Raw genomic sequence first — 21,694 nt, 5'->3', positions numbered from 1 at the left:
TTTGAGTCATCTACCTGTTACACAAAATGCCTTATTTAGGAAAATCTGTGATTGGTGCTAACTGGCTCTTTTAGGAGGCTTCCAGAAGTAGCAGGTTATAGTTCCAGTTTGCCAGGTAAGTCCAAGTTGTGTTTGCATCATAAGTACCTGTGAAGATACAGTTGCACATATGCCCTTTACAGAACTGGGACCGTACAGGACAAACCAGTGGTTTCTCAGCATAGCAAAGCCCTGCATGGCTGCAGTGAAATTGCCTTCCCCCAAAAAAAAGAGGATTTAAGTTATTAATCAGATGCATTTGTAAGGAAACATAGAACTGCCTATGCAGCTTTTCCAACAAAAAAACAGACAATGCTTTAAAGGAAGACAAAACATTTTCCCTAACCCAGCCTCGATCCTTCTCCTCTCCTGCCCAGTTTTGAGACACATTGCTCTGATGGGCTTCAGCATTTCATGTCCGTGGTGTCCTTGGTGAGAGAAGGCAGGAAATCCAGTTTGCTTAAGTTGCCTTCGACTTGGATTTGAACAGGGAGAGAAGGACAGAGTGGCAGCTCTGGAAAGCCACCCCCTGTGTTGTCACTGCTGTGAGAGGGGGCAAATAAAGCTGTACCTCCACACTGGACATGGATACACCTTTGTACTGGTGGAAACATCCTCTGTACTCTTTGCTTCTACCCTGAAGGACAGAAATGAATTTCACTGCTGGTTTTTTATGGGAAGTTGTCACAGGTCTCCAAACCCATCTATTTAGAGTCTCATTGGCATCATCAGTGTTCCTGCTCTTGCTCTAAATATCCACGTTTCAAGGCAGCTGGAAATCTATTTTTGCTTTTATTTAACTATGCTGATAAGAGCTCAGGGAATGCATTTATCTAAATTTCTGAAAGGAAATGGAATAGAGAAATGTTTGTTGGTAAAACAGGCTCCTTGGCAGTGTTGCATTGCAAACATTAATAGGGCTGTTTGAATAAGTGAGTTTACAAACCTATATTTGAAAATCATTTACTCCCTGACTGTGATACTGCCTTCAAAAGTGGTCTGGTATTTTCTTTCTTTTTTTTTTTTTTTTTAAACAGATGGTTAAATATTTGCTAATGCAGTTCAATTTTATCACAGCTCTTTCTGTGTTTATCTTTCCTCTCCCGAGCAGTTAAGTGGGAGATAACGGGAATCCCATTCAGTTCCTTCTGTTGCTGCAATATCTGAAGAGCTGCACTTCCAAAGGAGAAGTGGGTGGGCCACTCTGAATGAAATTTAAGATGTATTTGCTGTTCTTGCAGAGTATCAGGCTGCAGTAGAAGATGTAGGGAGTGTACATAGTCTTGGCAGGACCTTGATTTGTCCATAAACTGCAGCAGGTATTTAGGAAATTGCTCTTCTGGACTGTTGCTTTACTTCTAATGTAGCCAAAAGCCTCATGAAAAGGTGGGTTTCGGAATAGTTTCTGTTACTGGGTTGAATCCTTCTTCCAATAATACACTTTATTTACTCCTGAGAGCAAGAATGTTTGGAGTTTTTCAAGAATAGTTGAAATAATTGAAGCAACTTTAATGCCTTGCCAGAAGAAATTGGTTAACTGAACCATCAGTAGCTTTTTTGCCCAATTTATTAATAAAAACATTGTTTTCCAGCATTCTGTTTAGATGCAGTGGGGACCATATATTGAAGTATTTATGTAAAATAGGAGGTAAAATCTTACCCTGCAATCAAGCAAACAGGCCTAGTTGTGGATTTCAAAGGAACTGCTGAATTTTGAACCAACTTACATAATTTCATTTGCATACTGATGGCAGCTTAAAGGGAAAAGGGAAAGGGGGGAAAGAAATGAGTGTTAAAACAACGTGAACCCCTCAGCAGCTGCTCAAGTGCCATTTTTATGCACAGCTCGCTAAACTGAAACTGTACAAAAGAGGCTGATTTACAGTGTAAATTCAGGCCGAGCACAATCCAATTGGAGCTCACTCGAGCCCTGGTTTGATGTGAGATTCAAAGCCCCTGCAAATTTATTTTATCTCCTCCACTTGCTGATCTCCTGCCCGTAAATCCTGTTGAAGGAGAATAAAAATGAGCGCGGCCTGATGGGAATTGAGTGTGTGAAGTTCAAAGCAGTTTGTACATCAGAGCCAACGTCAATCACATGAACATCTTGCGAGCCAGGCAGGGAGCGGGTTCTCCATGGGGAAGAGATCAAAGTGGGAGTCGCAGCTCTGTTTGCTCCCTCGGGATGCGCCTTCGATCGGGTCTTCATTAAAGCGAATCCAGAAGGAAGGGCTTGGAGAGAGGCAGGGAAAGGGGGATGGGGTGAGCAGGCCTGGCTTGGAAGTGAATTTCAGCCAATGTCTTCTGCTTGGGTTTAAATAAGTACGAAATTATATATAAATGCAAGGGTTTGTTGTGTTTTCATTGGGAAGATTCTGGAGTTCCCAAGTGTTGGATGTGGTGTTGTCACCTAGAACACTTTGGGCCAAATCTCAGAGAAGACCTTGGTCAGCCATCGCTATTTTCGTCCACCTTGTAGTCGTGCTCCTTGCAAAAGTGGTGGACGCTGGTAAAATTTAGGGAGACACTGGTGAAAAATGAGGGAAGACACTGGTAAAAAATTACAGAGACATTGGTAAAAATGAGGGAAGACACTGGCAGAAATTTAGGGAAACACTGGTAAAAATTAAGGGAGACGCTGGTAAAAGTTTAGGGAGACAGTGATAAAAATTTAGGCAGACAGTGGTAAAAATTAAGAGAGACAGGTGAAAAATGAGGGAAGACACTGGTAAAAATTGTCTCTGAGCAGAGAAAGGGTGCTGAGCAATGCTTTTCTTCAAATATTAAAATACATAAATTTATGGGCTTTTTAACTTCTTCCAAAGCTAGTGATGGGAAGGTTTCTATGGTTTGAAATTAGTGTGGAAAATGTGCAAGGTATGAATATGTTGTAAAGGTAAAATCGGTAGTTACAGCCAAAACTATAAACATTTGCTGTAAGTGCAACTTGGCAGTGCTGGGGCTTTAGTTTTAATTGTGAATTTAATGGGGAAGATGCTCAAATATATTATTCTGAATTAAAACAACTTAGAAGCACCCAAAAGAAAAACATGGAAAATTCTCCAGTGTAATTAAAATGATGGCAAATATTACAATGTAAGCTTGCCACAGCGCTGCCTCTGCCCAGTTCCTGGTCTTGTTTTTCTAAGGATGTGCACTTGTGATGGGAACTGATCTCCTCTCAAGGTCCAGTGGCAATTTAAAAATACACTTCATTGCAAGGTGCAAAAAGTCAATTTTAAGGCAAACTGCACCTGAAAAGAAGTTTGAAGTAGATATCCCACCTTAGCTCAGTCTGGAGCAGCCCTTGCTCTTGGATGACAGGTCTGTCTGAGGGCTAGTCTTTAATTTATGTGGCTTAAAACAATTCTTCATATTTTATTTATACCACTTTCTCATTAACTGTATTTCCTTTTGCTACTCGTGTGCTGTAACAAGAAGGAGGAATGAGATGTGCTGCAATAATTTTCTGCTCCCTTTTCCCAACTCTGCTGCAGATTATTTAGGCATCCATGTCTTCATCTTCCTGAGGGGTAACACAAAACTTGCTTATGAGAAAAGCTGAGGACTTTGTTGATTTTTGCATTAAAATGCTCCAATGAAGAAATGCAATGTAAATGGGGGGTTTATACCTAAAACTCTGATCCTCTTGGCCTGTGGTGAGGGGTTTGGGGCTGCAGGAGCTCCAATGGAAGGGAAGTTGGGGGTGATAACTTTATTTTTGCCTTCCTAGAAGGCATGGCAGAGTCAAACCTGATGATTTTGAATTCAACCCCAGTATTTACTGCCCATGCTCTGAGACATGAATAATGTTAGTTGCTAACAAGGTATCGTGTTGCCATTGCTAATGGATTTTGATGGGAGCACTGGGACAATTTGCTTACATCCTGAAAAGTCATTATTTTTCCCTCAGAGTTTGTTCTTTAGTGTTGCTTAGAAATATTTCTTTAGCATGGAGATGTTTAATTCACAGGTTTTTTGGTTTTGCCCCAAGATAAACACGCTTTTTGTGAAACCCATCCATTATCAATCAATCTCAGGCTGGAGATTCTTTAGCCAACAAAACATCAGCAGTTTTGCTCGCTTGGTAAGAGCTGCGATTTTTTTGAAGTGGTTGCATTTTAATGGGGATGGGAAAAGCCATAGCCTGGCTCTGAGCACTGCCTTCCTGCAAAATGTCGAGGCTTTTCCTCGATGGAGAGGACTTGGGAGAGCTCTCAGGGAGCAGGTGCCAATAATGTCAACAAGCAGTTCCCAGTGGAGTGATGGGCCCGTGCAGAGCTCAAAGGCATCACAGTTTGGCTGCTTTTGGTGTCTGACAGAGGATCATTCCTGATCTCACATCCTGGGAGAGGGGGTGCTGGTCAGGAGGGTCTGTTTCTCACTCTCTCTTCCTTGCTGTGAAGAGCCAGGATAATGCAGAAGATGAAAAGGGACTATTTAGAAGAGCATGCAGGACAAAGAGGAATGGCTTTAAGCCGAAGGAGGGCAGGGTTAGATGGGATATTAAGAAGTTGTTCCCTGTGAGGGTGGGGAGGCCCTGGCACAGGTTGCCCAGAGAAGCTGTGGCTGCCCCATCCCTGGAAGTGTCCAAGGCCAGGTTGGACGGGGCTTGGAGCAACCTGGTCTAGTGGAAGGTGTCCCTGCCTGTGGCGGGGGGTGGAACAAGATGAGCTTTAAAGAAGTCCTTTCCAACCCAAACTATTCTGTGATTCTTTGATTGTCCTACTCCAAAGGGGATGTTTCTTCAGGGTTCTCAGCTTGTTATCTCCTCTGTGCTGCCCTTCCCTGTATGGACATCTCTGTGTGTGCCATTGGGTGGGTTCAGCTTTGCCAGTTCCTTTCATTTATTTATATATTGTCCATGTCTGTTGCATGACAAACATTTCCTCAAGGCTCGTTGCTTGACACGAGGCCGAGCTGGTGTGGGGCTGCTCAGCCACGTCCCTGCAGAACGAAATGATTCTGAATTGGGCTGAAAGAAAGTCTTTTGAATTAGGAGAGGTTTAGTTTGCTTAAGAAGACTCTCTTCATGTGGTTACAACTTGAAATTTCCTTGTGGTAACCAGTTCCATCTGTCTGTGGGGTTTGTTCCTGCTAATTGTTGTTTCAAGGGGACGATTTAGAAGTGAATCGTTTTATTGTCTGTGACTACAAACCAGCCCTTACAACAACCACTCTAAGGGCAGAACCAGATAATCAGTGTCTTCCCATCCTTACCAGGCACCATATTGGTTGAAGTAGTTGGAACTCACTGGTTTTGTCTTGATGGTATTGAACAAACCCCTACTCTGCCCATTTTCTCTCCAAGACTTGTTTATTATCAGCTTTCACACCACAAAGGCTGGTTAGAACTCTTTGTCCAGAACAGGATGTTATGCAGACTTCAATTTGTTGTCATTTCATAGGAACAGAAAAAATGGCAGAAAAATTCTTTGGTTACAAATAAATAGGTTTTTTGAAGTACAAGAGTAATCACACTGTCTAATGTCATCAGAATATTCAAGGTCACAGAAATGTTATCAAATAAAATTTGCCTATGTAAATGACACAAAACTGCATTTAAGTCCTTGTAAGCTTTAGAAGTTTTCCCAGTTATAAATAACCCTTTTTATTTAAATTTTTTAAGGCATTGGTTTAATGATATTTTATAGTTTTCTTGTTAAAACTATGCACTAGAATACTTTTTGCATTAGAGTTATGAATGTATTGAATTATTTAACCAAAACAAAACTTCAGACTGTAAAATTCCTTCTGCTGTTTGGAATGTAAATCCTCAAGTTTTTGTACAGAAAACAGGTTTAAAATTGTTCTGTAGAATCCCAGACTGGTTTGGGTTGGGAGGGACCTTAATCTCATTCCTCACCCTGCCATGGGCAAGGACACCTTCCACTAGACCAGGTTGCTCCAGCCTGGCCTTGAACTCTTCCGGGAATGGGGCTGCCACAGTTTTTCCTGGACCCTTAAAATATACATAATGCTGGAGTTTCTGAAGTACTTATTTTCATTAAAATATTAAAAATAAATGCTTCCTTTGTAAATACTGTGTAGGTTTAATAGCTAGAGTTCAGTTGGTAATCCTGTTGTTGTCTTTTCAGATTTGATGGAAATTTCAACACCAACGTTTCCAGGACCATCAGCTGTGACAGACTTTCAACCACTGTCAACAGCAGAGCCTTCAACCCTGGACGGGACTTAAATTCTGGTAAGTAGGAGACTTTGGGTTTTTTTCCTTCTGTTGTAAGGGGGTGTTTTTTTCCATTAGACTTGAACATTTCCTTGGCACAGAGAATTTGCATTGATTGCCATAGCAACAAGCTTTTATTTCCCCTTCAAACTGTCACCCTGCTCTTAATTTGAGATTTCATGATTGAAAGATGATACCTCAAGTAATGCCCTTAGTCTGAGTACTTGATAGAAATGTCATGAAGATTTGATTCCAGCCCACCATGGATAATTTTGTTGTGGTTTATGCACATTTTAGTTCTTCCTTCTTTTTTTTTCCAAGGCATTTTTCCTTCCTAGGCCTGTCTGCTTTGGCATCAGCAGTGTCAGCTGCTGGAGGGGCCATGCCAGGAAGTTTCTCTGATCTTCTTAGCTGAGTTCAGCTAATGTGAGGCTGCATTTGCAGTGATATGCAAAAACTACAAAATACAGGGACATCTTAAAATATTTCCTTTCTTTGTCTTGTCAGGGTGTTTCTTGACACATTTACAGAGCTAGAAATATGCTTAGACTCAAAATACCTATGACTTATCCCTGAAAAATTCAGCCTTTGGTCCTCTGGTGCAGCAAGGTTTGCTTTTTTTGCATCTTAATCAGCCTGGATTAATACAGGGATTTGAGTTGGTTTTAGTCATACTTTTGTCCAGCTTTTTCATCTTACTTTTCAACTTTTTATGGTGCCTAAGGGCTGTAAATTAGAGAACACTAATAGACTTTGGTTGTGGATTTAATTTTGGGAGGTTTTGTCTGTTAATTGTTGGGGGGGAAGTAATGCAGACTTGGGATGTTTTTATTTTATTTTAATTTTCATGCGTCTTTTGGAATAAACTTGACTGATGAAGTGGCAGAGCTGCCATTCCACCCTCACCAAGCACAGAGCATTTACATATTTTGCAACAAATTGGGTGAAAAAACCCCAAAATTTTATAACCTCCCTTACTGTGTCCCTTCTTATAGCTTTGCTTTTTGGATTTTTAATGAAATGTAAAAAGAAGTAAAAACCAAAAGCAAAATGAACAGATTCTTTTCCATCCCACCCACTGAATTCCACATCTTGGATGCAGGTGCTGGCCAGGCTGATTTCCTGACATGCATCTCATCCCCATGATTTGTGTGGTGTTTTCCACCCTAAAGACAGGCAGTCTTTGTTCACTCCCTCTGATTTGCTGGGCTTTGTTTTACCCATCTCTTAATTAAAAAAACAAACCCAAACAACTTATTAAAATAATGTATAAAATCCCATGCAGTGATTAATCAAAATAATATCTGAAAGCAAGTTTACAGGCACTGTTGTAAAAGCAAAGCATTGAATGAATCACTTAATGTTTTTTATTAAATAAAAATCTTTTTCTACTGCAGGAGATGGATGTAAAAAAAATATTCAAGAAATATTTCTTATTTTTGAGTGGTGAAAAACAAATAAGTCATAGTTTCCTGTAACCATTTTTTACATTTCTGGTTTGAATTCTTACATAAATAGAGTATGTATTTAAGTTTCTTGCTGTCCTGGCTCTACAGTGAGACTCAAGTGCCTCCTCTTCCCTTGCCTCTGGCTTGAAAGCTTCCTGATGAAAGGAGAAGCTTCAAAAAATGGCATTGGCAGGAAAGGGCAACAGAAGAGAAGAGGGAATTGGAGGGAGAGTAAGAACAGGGAAGTGCTTCAGGATTTATTGACAGCAGACTCTCCTCCAGCTTTACTGTTACAGAAACACAGCCCTGGAGGGAGATTTATATTAGTGAGAAAATGCCTGGGATGGAAGGAGTGGATTGATGCAGAAAAATGAGATGGAAACAGGGTTTTTTGAGAAACCAAAGTTGATCCTGGGTACACATTCAGTGAAATGAGAAGTGAAGTTTTCTGTAGGTGAGGTACAATACCCTTAGGCCTCATCTCCTTATTGAAGGTGTTTGAAAGTCCGTGAGATCATCACAGAGTCACAGACTGGTTTGGGTTGGGAGGGATCCTAAAGCTGATTCCACCCCTTGCCATGGACAGGGACACCTTCCACTAGCCCAGGTTGCTCTAAGCCCTGTCCAGCCTGGCTGTGGACACTACCACAGCACCGCTGTGGTTGATGACAGTTCCCACCTTCCCTTCCCTGGTCCTCTGTTGAGAACATCTCAACCATGTGAGCTCCACCAGCCTGTCCCAGAGCAGGGACTGGTGTGGCTTCAGAGGCAGCTGCTGCCAGGAGAGTCAAGCAGAATGAAGCTGGTGTGGAGCTGGACATTGCCCATATCCGGAGCACTGTCCCTGTGTGACTGCAGAAATATTTGGGGTTTGGGATGAACTGGATGTGGGAAGGTTTCGGGAAGTGAGGTTCAGTGTTTGTTTTGTGGGTCAAGGATATTTTGTTGATTGTATCTGTAGCTCTTGCTTATGTAGCCATGGGCCAGGACCTGCTGTGCCAAAAAATCAGTCTCTTCCCAAAGGAATTCTTGGTCTGAGATAACAGTTGGTTTGGGGCACACTGTGGATATAAACAGATGGGGGAGCAATTTTGGTTAGAAGGATGGAGTGCTGTCAGTGCAGCAGCATCCTCACAGCTGGGGAGATGTTGCTAAGTTAGAAATGCTTTCAAAAGTACTTACTTAGTGTCATCTATCTCTTGAAACTCTTAATTTTATCTTAATTCATCAGTGCCCCAGTTCTGTGGAACCACTTACCTTTCAGGGTCCACTTGGGGCAGAGCCCTGGGTCTGCACAGGACCTGTTTCTCAATAAATCTATCGACATACGCACATTAAACTAAAACAACCTGTGAAAGAAAATTACAATAAACAGGAAAGAAGTTCCTCTAATCCCATATTTTTCTTTCTTCTCTTTAAAGTGTCTGCATGCAGAGCTGGTGAGGAATATTTTTATGCTCTAAAAAGCCCAAGAGTTGTGGCACATCTGGGTGTTTTTATTGTGTATTTTTTCTCCTGCCTTGCTTTGCTTGTTTTGACTTAGAGGCAGGATGGGAAGCCACAACTTCCCCAAAATGATATCATACAGTCCTTCCCACTGGATGCAGCGTGGTGGGGAGGACCCCACATGCATCATCTCCTAAAGAAGGGGTTTGAAATCCTTCTGCTCCTCCAGCCCAGAAACAGGAGCTCTTCTCTAGCTTTCTTACAGTTTCCAAACCAGCCTGGCCTGCCCATCATCCAGGCTGTCTTCCTGAATGAGTTGATCACTTCATTCTTACTTCCTGAATGAGTTGATCACTTCATTCTTAACGGGAAAGAAAAAATTCCCAGGAGTCTCTCTCTCTTCCCACACAAGTTTTGCAGTTTAAATAATCCAGCCTCTAAAAAGCTCTGGGCAAAACATAAATTTAAACCTTGCTCTGCTCAACCTCCACCTCAATTCTTGAAATGTTAATCTTGGCTCAGCCTGTGCTCACTGTAAGAAAGTGGGAGCAGAGTGGTGAAGTTGTAGGTGTTGGAAGGGAATGGAATTTGCACCGCAGACTCTGGGCAAGCCACAGGAGCAGAGCCTGGGAGAGCCCTTGGTGAGGACAGCAACCCCCAATTCTAGTCTGAACACTGTGTTAAGAAGGGTGAGTGGAGTTTATGAAACTTTCCAAGATCATTTTTTTTTGCAGCACTGTTGTATTTATTATAATAAAAAGAAAATAAACACTTGTGGGTCTCTTCCAGCTCAGAATATTCTGTGACTTGGATTAATTTTAGGGAAGGGATGGAGAAGGAAGAAGTAGATATCTCTTTTCAACCTTTAAAAAATGCTTTTAACACTGTTTTTTCTTTATATTAGGTAGCTTTTTTTTAATGTCTCAGAAAGGTTTTATCTCGGTTTAAGTTCTGCATTCGGATTACTTTTAGCCATTACAACAAAGTAGATAAGGGGAAAGTCTTTATTCTTCAGATGGAATCACAGGCTTTGGTTAGTTAAAGAGATCTGGGATGAATAGTCCTTTATTTATTAAGGGACAAAATCTTACCCAGAGCCCCAGTGCATTATGTTATCAGATTCCTTTGGAGTTTTTTTCTTTTTGAATGAACAAGAAACCAGTAAATCTTTCTCCTTCTCATCCTTAAGAGTGCTGATAGGTCTGTTCCAAGCCAGGCAGCTTCAGCAGAGTGCTCCTCCCCAGCAATATGCAGAGATGGCACCAAGTTGCCCAATAAATTTTGTCTGTGTTTTATTTGAGGTGTTGATCATTTAAAATCTTAGAATCATAAAATTCCCAGAGATGGAAGGGATCCACAGGGATCATTGACTCCAGAACAAGCAAAGCCTTGGTCATGTTCCTTATATTGCTGTACTTTAAACTGATTTTGGGTGAGTTAAAATAGCTGGGAGGTATTTGAGCAGAGGAGTTAATACCCCTCTTCCAAACCCTTTTAATCAAGGAATCTGGTCTCATTCCTTAAAATGAAAGGTTTTTTTATTACTTTTCCCTTCAGAGCTCCTAAGAATTGAGCTGGGCTCTGTCCTAGCTCATGCCATCAGCAGAATGTTAATTGTGTTTGAGCTGCAGAGCTTTTATTCCTGGTGAAAACATATGAGCTGGAATAAGGTTTGACTCGGAAAATCCTGGATGAGATTTGTAGGTCTGGAGAGTTAGAGAATGTTTTTACTTGTACAATAAACTGTTGTTTCTGGGGAGCACTGAAGTATCTTCATGATGATGGTTTCTAATGGAGATACTTGTCAGAGGAGAATGGACAATTAAACTTTCCTGTTTTTTGTGGGATGAGAACCGTGGGGTCAGCAGCTCATCAAATGTAATGCTGAAGAGGAGGGCTCTAAGAAACTCTTTTATAATGAGCAATTATGTTCAGTAGTTCCCTTTTTTTTTTTCCCCTGACTGTTTGTGCTGTTCTTTGAAGATTAATTAGTTAATGATTTGACTGTGCTTTGAAGATGTAAAGTGGTATCTAGAAGTGCTAAGTGTTATCATATCGCATTCCCTTTGAAGTTTTATAAACTCTATCACACAGAGCTTTCTTCCTAAAAGTCCTTTTCGCCTTGTGAGATATTTATAATTAGAGAGAATGATCTTTTCAACTGCTGTCATGTTAATACTTTCCAACTTTTCAAGTCTGCAGTAGGATTTGGGGTCAGATAGTGCTGCATTGGAAGTGGAGGGGACAGAGGTTTCTGAGTGACTTGGCAATGCCAGCTTATGGGCAGTCTGTATCCAGAACTGAGGAATTCCATTAAGATTTCTGTGTTTATAATGCTGAGACTCTTGGGTTCCTCCAGGTGGTGTGAGGTCAAGGCTGGGTCTTTATTTAGTGGTGATGCTTCACTTTAGAAAAGCAAAATGATCGTATGTGCTCAGTAATACAAAATCACAGAGTCATAACCACAGAATCCCAGACAGGTTTACGTTGGGAGGGACCTTAAAACTCATCTCATTCCACCCCCTGCCATGGACAGGGACACTTTCCACTAGCCCAGGTTGCTCCAAGCCCTGTCCAACCTGGCCTTGGACACTTCCAGGGATGGGGCAGCCACAGCTTCTCTGGGCAACCTGTACCAGGGCCTCACCACCCTCACAGCCAAGAATTCCTTCCCAGTATCCCACCTAACCCTGCCCTCTGGCAGTGGGAAGCCATTCCCCCTTGTCCTGTCCCTGCAGGCCCTTGTCCAAAGTCCCTCTCCAGCTCTCTTGGAGCCCCTTTAGGCACTGGAAGGGGCTCTAAGGTCCCCCTGGAGCCTTCTCTTCTCCAGGTGAACACCCTCAGCTCTCCCAGCTTGTCTCCAGAGCAGAGGGGCTCCAGCCCTTGGAGCATCTCTATGACCTCCTCTGGACTTGTTCCAATGTGTCCACATCTTTCCTGTGTTGGGGGCCCAAGATGTACTTTGGATTAGAATAGGGAGGTGGGTACCTTATCATACTTGCACAAATGAACCTGACCAGAAAATGAAAAATAAAATTACTCTTTGAGTTAAGATGAGAACTAAAGGTTTTTCAGCCATGGCTTATCTGCTGTGCTCATAGGAAAAAGAGAAAAAAGAGAAAAACAAGCAGAGTTAGGATAAAATTGGTGGTCTCTGGGGAGGGTGTTACTGAACTAACATACTCAGTGAAGGAAATACGAGCAGAACTGTGTGAAAAGGTAGAACAGCAGAGAGAGGCACTGAGGCTATAAAGAGTTTGAGTTTCAAATCCAGTTGTTTTATGGGGAAAATGAACACTTTTAAATCCAGATACTGTCGTGGGGAAATAATACAGGTTGTGGCCTTGTGGGAATGACAAGTTTATCTTAATATAGCAAGGATTAAAAAAATTAAACCTCTTAAATTATAAACTCCTTTATTTTAATACTGTTGGTAAAATTCCACTGGACAAGTTATTTCATCCAGGCGTGAGTGTTCACGTGTCAGATTTGAAAATACATTTTTCAAGTTCTGTAACTCATAACAAAAACTTAAATGCCAGAAATTCAGCCTCTTTATACAAAAACAACTGCCAGACTTCACCTCTAGAACTATGAAATCCTGGTGACTGGACATAAAAAGGAGAATTTAAATGGTTTATAGTCTCATGGCCCTCCTGCCTGCAAGGCATTGCCATCCTGTGAACCAGCAGTTCAGATGAAAACAGGATGAGCGCTTTTAGGGGGGGAACGTGGAGAGGAATCTCTGCTAGTCCTTGGTCCATCAAGGCACAAAATTCTTCAAAGCCACGCTCAAGTGAAGCTGCATTTTTGCACAGAACCCTACAGTCCCAGCCCAGGACTTCCACTGGGACTTGTAGGCACTGTGGGAATACAAAATTACTGTGGCAAAGAGGAGTGGGGAAACCCCAAGACAGTGGTTTTTCCAGAGTAATTCCCCTGAGCTGAATGTGGTGAGAACATCGTGGCCACAGCCAGTCTGGGAAACCTGAGTAAGTGCTAAACTGTTGGGGGTGTTGAACTGAGACTGTACTCAGTGTGGATATTTTGTTGTAGAGTGTCTGGCTAAGGTTTGAAATGTGCCCTGCAGTCATTTCCAACCCAAATATTGGCATATTTGATAATGCAAGAGATCCAGGAGATGAAACTGGCCTATTTTCAGTTTAAGTCCCAAGGGGAATGCTCAGCAAAAGGTGAAGCGCTGGAAATCAGAGCCCCCCTCTGCCAGTTCTCTAGTTCTGTAATCAAAGAACATGAGAGGAGAAGTGGCAAGGAAATATTTTTTTTTAATGCATTTGAAGCTGATGGGATGATGATCCACTTTAACTGTTAGCTTAAAACTAAAAAATTCAAACATTTAGGCTTTATTTTCATTTTGCTGCAAGCAGAGATGGTATTTTGCCCTGAGTGGAATATAATCCTGTTACTGCCGTGGTGGGAGAGGGTTTGTACCTCCCATGCTAATGACTTCCCATTCCCTCTCTCCTGGATGTGTTTTTCCTTTTGTTTTAAGGGACTCAGCAAACCTAGTATCACTGGTGATCCCATGGGAAGAACACCAATCCCTTCATGTCTCCAGACTGGCAGGGAGAGCAGACAAGGTCCATGCTCCAGGTGGCAGCTGGGACATTCCCATCGCATTATGAGGCAGAAATCCCAGTGCCCATGGGATTTATTCCCTGAAAATGGCAGGGGAGTGGAACAAGATGGTCTTTATGGTCCTTCCCAACCCAAACCATTCTGGAATTTTCTGCCACCTCTGCCTCAAGTGATTCAAATGTGACTGACCCCATCTGGGCTGCAAGTGCTCGGGATTTTTGCAGTATCTGAACACTCTGTTGGCCTCATTTGGTGTATTAATTATTATCTTTTTAAGTTCTTAGTGCACGTGGTCTTGGCCCTGGGGTAGGTGCCTTATTTTGTTGTTGGGTTTGATGGTGTTTTGTGTTTTTACTAATCCAGTCAGTTTTGTCATATTAGTAATATGTATTTTTTAAATTTCTTCTATTGATTGTGTTAATTGGTGCTTCCTCAGAGATTATTTTAATAAGAAAGCACATTTTAAAGGTAATGAACGTGGCCTATAAACAATAGGAGTGTTTGAGATCTCCACCCTGTGATTGTATTCTGAGCTTGGTTTCTACTTGACTGCACAACTTGGGAACATTTTTGCTAAGTGTCCATGTAGACGTTTTCAAACAGAACTCAGAATATATAATGTCAACAGGTTGGGTTATGTTTTGGAGCTATTTCAGTATAAAGAACACATGATTTTTTTAACATTAGGGCAGGGGGGTTTTCAGGGAAACTATATTGACAATGTATTTATCATTACATGTAGATGTAGGTGTTTACACATATTATGTATAATGGCCTTAATCTCTTCCTTCCTTGCGTTGGCCTTCTTGGAACACAGTTAAACTGCAGAGATTCAGGAACTGTCATCACATATTAAGCAAAATCTGTCAAATCCAGTGTTTAGTTTCCAAAAGCCTTCAACTGTTTGCAAATTGGATGTGAAGCTTTATCAGTCCTCAAGTAGAGCAACTTTTATTCCACGTTGTGATCCTGATTATCCTTTTCCAAGCACATACAAGAGAGGCCAGGAATAACAATAACAATACCTTCAAGTTTTGCCTTTGTCACTCTACTTAGTTTTTAATTTTTCCTCTCCAACCTCCAGTTCTTGCAGATAACCTGAAGTCTAACCCAGGAATTAAATGGCAGTATTTCAGCTCAGAAGAAGGGATTTTCACTGTTTTCCCAGCCCACAAGTTCCGGTGCAAAGGCAATTACGAACACCGCAGCAGGTACGGTCTGTCTCCTTCCAATTTCCTGGGAAAAGCACTCAAATTGGATTCCTCAGGCACTGATTTTATTCCAGCATTGTGCTTTGCCAAGTTGACAACATTCATGAGTAACTTCTAATGGAGTCCCTTGGGTTTTCTTAGGTTTGTTTTTTAAAGCACAAGTTTTCACTTCTAAGAAGCTTTGAAGTAAAATAAAATTACAGGTTCCTCACCTCTCCCAAATCAAATAAGCTGTAAATAGCAGTGACTTGGAAAATGTAGGTCAGCCTGTAGGGAAAATTTGACTTATATTTGACTCATACTTGACCCCTGATAATAAAGTAGCGAACATGTATTCTGCTGATTTGGCAGGTGCATCGCTTTGGGGAGGGGGGTAGAAGGATGAGAGACAGGAAAGGAGCATTTTTCCAGTCTCCACCCCAGGCTCAGGTGGCACATCATGGATAGCAGGGAAGCAGCAATATTGGAAACTTCCTTTTTCTACTAAAAAAATGTCAAAAAAAGGATGGCAGGGTTTTCCTGCTTGGGGGAATACTTCTGTTCTGTACACAGGATGCCAAGCAGTTGAGGTGCAGTATTTTTCCCTAGTTTTTACTGTCAGTACCATGGGACTGATAAAGGCTCAAGGCAGGAATCTTCTGAGAAGGTGAGGTGGTTTTAGTATCTCTGGTCACACATTAGCCAATTGTACTAGTTAATCAGTCTGTGCAGAGGAAGAATCAGGACATCCAGGGACATTTCCATACCAGGAGTGCACAGAGACTAAGGAGAATTTTGGTTACATGTCAGGGTTGAGCAGTCAAATGTTTACAGATGGTATTTTTATGTGCCATCAAAGCTCAAAGTGTCTGAGCTTGATCAGGTTTTCTGTGGCCTTGGAAATGTGCAATCCTTTGATGTGAGAATGGAGGTGCCCCAGTCTTGGTCAGAATTTAGACACTAAAACCATTTTACCCAAGTCACTTAGTGTGGGTTGTAGTTTTTCCATAGCTAAATAAGGGATATCTTTTTGGTAATATTTACTTCAGAGGGTAGTTGGGGTGAATTAATTAGTTAATGCTCCACTGCTTTGAAGATCAAAGGCCCTGTTTCAGTTCTAGGTATGAATACAGTGTAGAGCTGCAGGCTGTTTTACAGTTAAGAACTGATTTGTGCCACTTGTTTGTAGCAGTGCCTTGTCTAAAGTCTTTTGCATTTCCTTACCTCCTAATAAGATTTCTGTGGCTGCCTTTGATATAATAAAATTTAGATCCCCAAACTCGCACTTGACTGTAACAAGTTTTGAGTCTGGACTAAAGAGGAAAGAGGCTCATCTTTCTTTGTGAATCCTTCCTCCGTGCTGAGGATCTTCCTAATTTATTCCCGGTTGGAAGCTTGGCATGAGAGCTTGCGAACGCTTTCACACATCTCTCAATATTGAACTGGATCTGAGCACCACTTCCCTGAAAACATGGGTTTTGATGTTAGCACAGACACGTGGCAGCACCAAGAGCCCTCTCCAGTGTTAACTCACATTGGCCATGGGGTGTAAAACTGGGCAGATCCAAGGGGCTGTGGAGCATGGCCTATGTAAGAGTCATTCCAGGGTACCAGGAGAAACCCCTTCCTTGGCCAGAGGCATTCCCTTGTTACAACAAACCAAACACCCTGGGCTAATGAACTCCTCACAGTTGCACAGGTTTTTACTTGTCATGGAACCAGCACATACCCACTATTGTACTTACTTTCACGTGTGAGTGAAGTTCCCAGCACCCGGGATTTATCAGGAGGCTTTTCTTCCTTGTCAAAGCTTAATTCAAAACTTGATGTGAACTGCTGCAAACAGTGATCCCAAACACTGCTGCTGCTTCAGCAAAATTGCTTATTCCTGGCTGAAAGCACTTGCTGTGACAAAGGGAGATGGACCTCATTTAGATTAAAAAATCAGGAAGAAATCAGAAGGAGGGTGAGAGCGAGGGCCATTTCTGTGTGTTCATGTTCTCAGTTGGTTTCCCCATAGAAGTTTTCATAAAGGCAAAAATTCCTGTTCTAATTCATTGTTTCTTCATTGTTCTTTGGGTTTTTTTTAAAATTCTTGACTGTTTTCACTTTAGTGGAAATGGCAAGGTGTCTGATGACAGTGGTTGGATTGTGTTCTCCCTCAGGCCCGTCTATGTCTCGACTGTCCGCCCTCAGTCCAAGCACATCGTTGTCATCGTGGACCACGGGGCCTCTGTCACAGAGACACAGCTCCAGATTGCCAAGGATGCTGCCCAGGTCATCCTGAGCTCCATAGATGAACATGACAAGGTGAGGCTTCTCCAGGCAAGGAATCTTCCTTGGTTTCAGCCATGCTCCGAGTTCTTGGTTGTCATCCAAAATGGTGATTTTAACTCTATGTCCATGGTCTCCTTGTGTCTGTGGTCTGCCTCTGATGGGTGATGGAGGCTTGAGCTCACCTCTGGAAACCTGTCTACTGCAGGGGAAATACTTGGGGATCCACAGGGTGGGAAAAAGGTGAAAAGCCACTGATCTAAGGCAAAATCTTGTATCTGAGTAAGCTTTAAAGGCTCCTTCATCTCAGCAGAGACTTTAGGTAACGGTCAGTGGTGTGATATAGTGAGGAGGACCATGCTCTGAGCCTGATGACTTGTGAAGTTCTAGATTGCTTTGAGCAACTCATTTTACCTCTGAACCTGTATTTTTTTTTTAATTGAAATTATTTATTCTGCTGTGATACTGGGGTGAGCTGAACATAATTAGGGCCAAGAAATCTGGATTTTATTTCTTGCTCTGCCACAGATACTCACTTGGCAATGAAAAAGTCACTTCACCTGTACTTTTTTTCAATACAAATTACAGCCAGGGGCCTAACAGGTGCTTCTGTAGGACCACAAGAAGTCTCCAGTTTAGTTTTACTTTTAGTAATTCTCTGCTGGTGGGACCTTGATCATTCTTTCTGCTTGGGTTTTCTTTTTGGAGTAGGAAGGGAGTTTCAGTCAAATCAAGTTGAAGAACAAGTGATGATAATCTTGGCCTCAAGTCTTCTCATTAACAGTATGGGAAAATCACTTGTAACTTGTGCTTTTTGAGGGATTTAATATTGTAAAATAATGCTTATGGTTCAGCAGAATTAATAGCACTTAAGTGTCAAAAGTGTTTGCCTTCATACAGACAATACACTTAAGACACAGATTACTGGGTCAGTAGCTCAGTGGTTATGAAACCTGTTACACAGGTATATAATTAATGCTTAATTCTGGGACTGTCTTGCATCAGTCATAATTTATAATGAATTATTCCACTGAATTAATAAGACTGGTGTGTTATACGTATATTAATGCAAGTGTTACCACTACATGCCTTAAATTATTTACAGGATAAAAACTGATGGCAGAGTTGGCTTGCTTGGATTGAAATGTTAAAACAGCAAAATGCTTTGCCTGTGAAAAGTTCTTAAGGGGGTTGTTTTTTTTTTTTTCATCTTCTCTATGCACTCCACTTTTCTCCAGGCACTCCAGGCTTTCCTGAAAATAGCTTTCTGCTGGCTTTCCTTTCAGTTATCCCTGGCTCACTCAGGCTCCTGCCCAGAACAGTGTATTAACTATTGTGTAGGAGCAGAGCCAAGCTGACTTCGCCAGAGAAACAAAGAGCAAAGTCTCTTTTCCTTGAATCCACCATAAGTCTAATCCTTTTCAAATTTGATGGATTTATGCCTCAAGCATTTATTTCCTAACAATTGGGTTTTAAACCCACGGAATCTCTTCAGTTGGCTTATCATTGTGTTCTCTATATCAGTGCTTTAAGAATCCTAAAAGGAAGGTAATCCCATCGAGTCTCTTCTCTTTCAAGATCTCCGTGTTGACCGTGGCAGACACAGTCAGGACCTGCTCCCTGGATCAGTGCTATAAGACATTCCTGTCTCCTGCCACCAGTGAGACAAAGAGGAAGATGTCCACCTTCGTTAGCAGTATAAAGTCATCTGACAGCTCCACACAGCACGCTGTGGGATTCCAGAAGGCTTTCCAGTTGATTCGGAACACGAACAATGGCACAAAACTCCAAGGAAGTAAGTCCCTTGTTGTGCAATCCTGATTATTTCTGAGGCTTGCAAATATCACATTCTCACTTTGACTGAGGCCAAAGGAGTGTAGTGTGCTGAATATTAAAATAAAAAGGGGAGGGAAGCACGTGTTTTTGTTAAGTGGCATTTCCTTGATCTGGAATCCGCATGAGCTGAATGTGGCCATTCCCTTTTCATGTGTGCCACTTGCTGACTTGCTTTTCCTTTGAACTGAAATATGGAAATGCAGGATTGAATTGTCTGACAGCTGAATTATTTCCCAAATGTGTATTTTGGGGGGTCAGGGGTCATTTCAAGGAAACTTCCTGCTTCTGCAGGTTCATTTAATTATTGCTGGAACGTATGTCTATAGATAATGTGCTCAACTGGAATCCTATGGAAGTGGCCCTTTCTTCTCAGGGAAATGGGTTTTTTTTGAGGATACCAACTATGGGGTTTATTTTATGGAATACCAAGTTGTCCTGGCTAAATTTTCCTTCATCACAGAATACCCTCGTGAACTTTGCGTACTCATTATGAGCTTTCTCCTTCCCGTTCCCAAGATGGGGTTTTTCTGTGTGTTTTTTGTAATGGGGATGTGGTGAAAGATGTGGAAAAGATGGATGTGGAATTGAGTGCCACATATGCTTGCCAGGAAGCTGTGGAAGGCAAATTCTGTGCTCCAAGTGCTCCTTGGAGCTGAGTAACATTAGCAGTGCCACAGTGGGGTGGGGGAAGCAGCCAGATCTCCATGGGGATAGTCAGTTTAGATCCCACAGCCTGGTGTTGTGCCTGCTCCAGTGAGTGCAGATCCTTCAGTTTCCCAGAGGACACCAGCCCAGATGCTGTACAGAACAGGAGAAAGAGGAAAAGTCCAGGAATTAAAGTGTTTTGGAAAGAATGAGGAAATGCGCTCCCAATCCATGTGATTTTCTTTCTGTTTGTGAAACAGTGTTTTTGCTACAGTTCAGCCAAATGCTGAACTTCAGGCCATTGGTACAGTGAGACCTTTATCTCACTGGGCACTACTTCTAACTGAAGGGTAGGGCTGGCAAGGGTAGGATTTTACCATCCTCTGGGAAAATGGTGAAAGGGGAGCAACTCTGTCAAATAGAAAATAAACAATCCGAAGCTGGCTGGGATAGGATGCTTTAGTCAGCAGGAGTTATTCCAAGAACATCAGCTGTAGAGTCTTGCAGCATCCTCCTACATATCTACATATCTCCTATATATCCCCCATCCCTGAAAGTGTTGCCCCACTCCTGGAAGTGTCCAAGGCCAGGTTGGACAGGGCAACCCGGTCTCATGAAAGGTGTCCCTGCCCATGGCAGAGAGTGGCACAACAGGAACCTTAAGGTCTCTCTGAGCCCAAACCATTCCATGATTCCATGTTTGTCACTGTTTATATATTATGATTAGAAGGTTTTGGCATATTCTTCATTAAGTGAAAACACACATTATTCTGGGGCACAAGTACAGAAAGTTAAATGCAAATGATTTGGATTTAGGTTTTCTCTACATGTGAAAGATTGTGAAGACCTAATATGCATATAGCACGTTTCAGAATTCCTAGGGTGAGGCACAATAGGTTTGAGAAGAGGATGTTTATAACACATGTCTCATTTTCTGGTAAATAATCTTTACATCTTTTTTAAAAAAGAAAAATAAACCCAGAAAAAAATATCATTCATTTGCCCGCTAATTTTCTAACATCCTGTTCCCAGAGAACAATGTGTGGGTGTGTCAGGGAAGCTGTTGAGATACAGCCTCAATCCCAAATTCACACTGGAAAAATTAGAAGGGAACAACTAGTGTGAGATGGGAGAATTGTGCTGTTGAACACATCTGGATTTCTTGCGTTATTCCAGTTCCTATTGCAGTCCTGCTCAGCCAACCCTCATCCCAAAGTGTGAGAAAATGCTCTGCCACGAGTGCCAGCATTCCCTGAAAACTCTTAAGTAAATGAGATGTGTCTGTTGCATATGTACATATATATATATATTTAATTACATTTTATATACAATATATATATTTATATAAATATAATGGTGCTCTGAATATAAGGGCCTTTTCCAGCTCTCAGAAGTGCAGTGTATCAAATAGCACAAGATGATCAGCTGTGGAATGATAAGATGCCCAGTTGACTCTGGTCCGTAATGCAGACTTAGGACTGGTTTATGTTACTCCTCCTAGCAGAGCTTTGAGACTGCAGCATCATGCCTGACTGCAGATCCAATATCTATGTTGTAACCTAGGAAACACAGCAACAATTTTCCTTAAACTCCAGGCAAAGCTGTTTTAATACGTGACTTTGCTTTTTTTCTCTAGTTATAGCCCTTAAAAAATTAAGGTAGAAATTCCCCCAAATTAACGGCACCTCTTGTTTATATCAGAATCCAGTTCTGGCTGAAATTCTTTTGAAGTCATGACGACAAAATGCGCAAGTCAAAGCATTCTTACCTATTTAAAAACCAACACAGCAAACCCACCAAAGAACCCAGATGAGACAACAAAGTTGAGATATGACCAACTAACCCAGTGCTTTGGATTATATGTGGTGCATGATCCCTACCATTAATTATATGCACAAACCACTTTTAATCCTGAGCTGTATGTGATGAAACAGGTTGGGGTGTAAGCAGGGATTTGAATTGACGTGTTCAAAGGCTCTGAGGCAGGACTTTGGCCAAGAACATCCTCAGCCTGAAAAACGTGTTCCAGT

The 21,694-nt window shown here is 41.8% G+C and overlaps 1 protein-coding gene across 3 annotated transcripts in view; it reads left to right on the top strand.

Moving 5' to 3' along the window:
• Positions 1–21,694, top strand: part of CACHD1 (cache domain containing 1) — a 93,243-nt gene that overhangs the window by 43,611 nt on the left and 27,938 nt on the right. For all 3 annotated transcript variants that reach the window (XM_064664963.1, XM_064664964.1, XM_064664965.1), the window contains exons 4-7: positions 6,138–6,244; positions 14,804–14,930; positions 17,075–17,219; positions 18,762–18,978. In XM_064664963.1, coding sequence (XP_064521033.1) covers positions 6,138–6,244; positions 14,804–14,930; positions 17,075–17,219; positions 18,762–18,978 — 596 coding nt within the window. The remainder of the gene's footprint in view (positions 1–6,137; positions 6,245–14,803; positions 14,931–17,074; positions 17,220–18,761; positions 18,979–21,694) is intronic.

This window comes from Pseudopipra pipra, chromosome 9, assembly GCF_036250125.1.
Source record: "Pseudopipra pipra isolate bDixPip1 chromosome 9, bDixPip1.hap1, whole genome shotgun sequence".
Classification (NCBI taxonomy): domain Eukaryota; kingdom Metazoa; phylum Chordata; class Aves; order Passeriformes; family Pipridae; genus Pseudopipra; species Pseudopipra pipra.
This window is presented reverse-complemented; position numbering and strand designations above follow the sequence as displayed.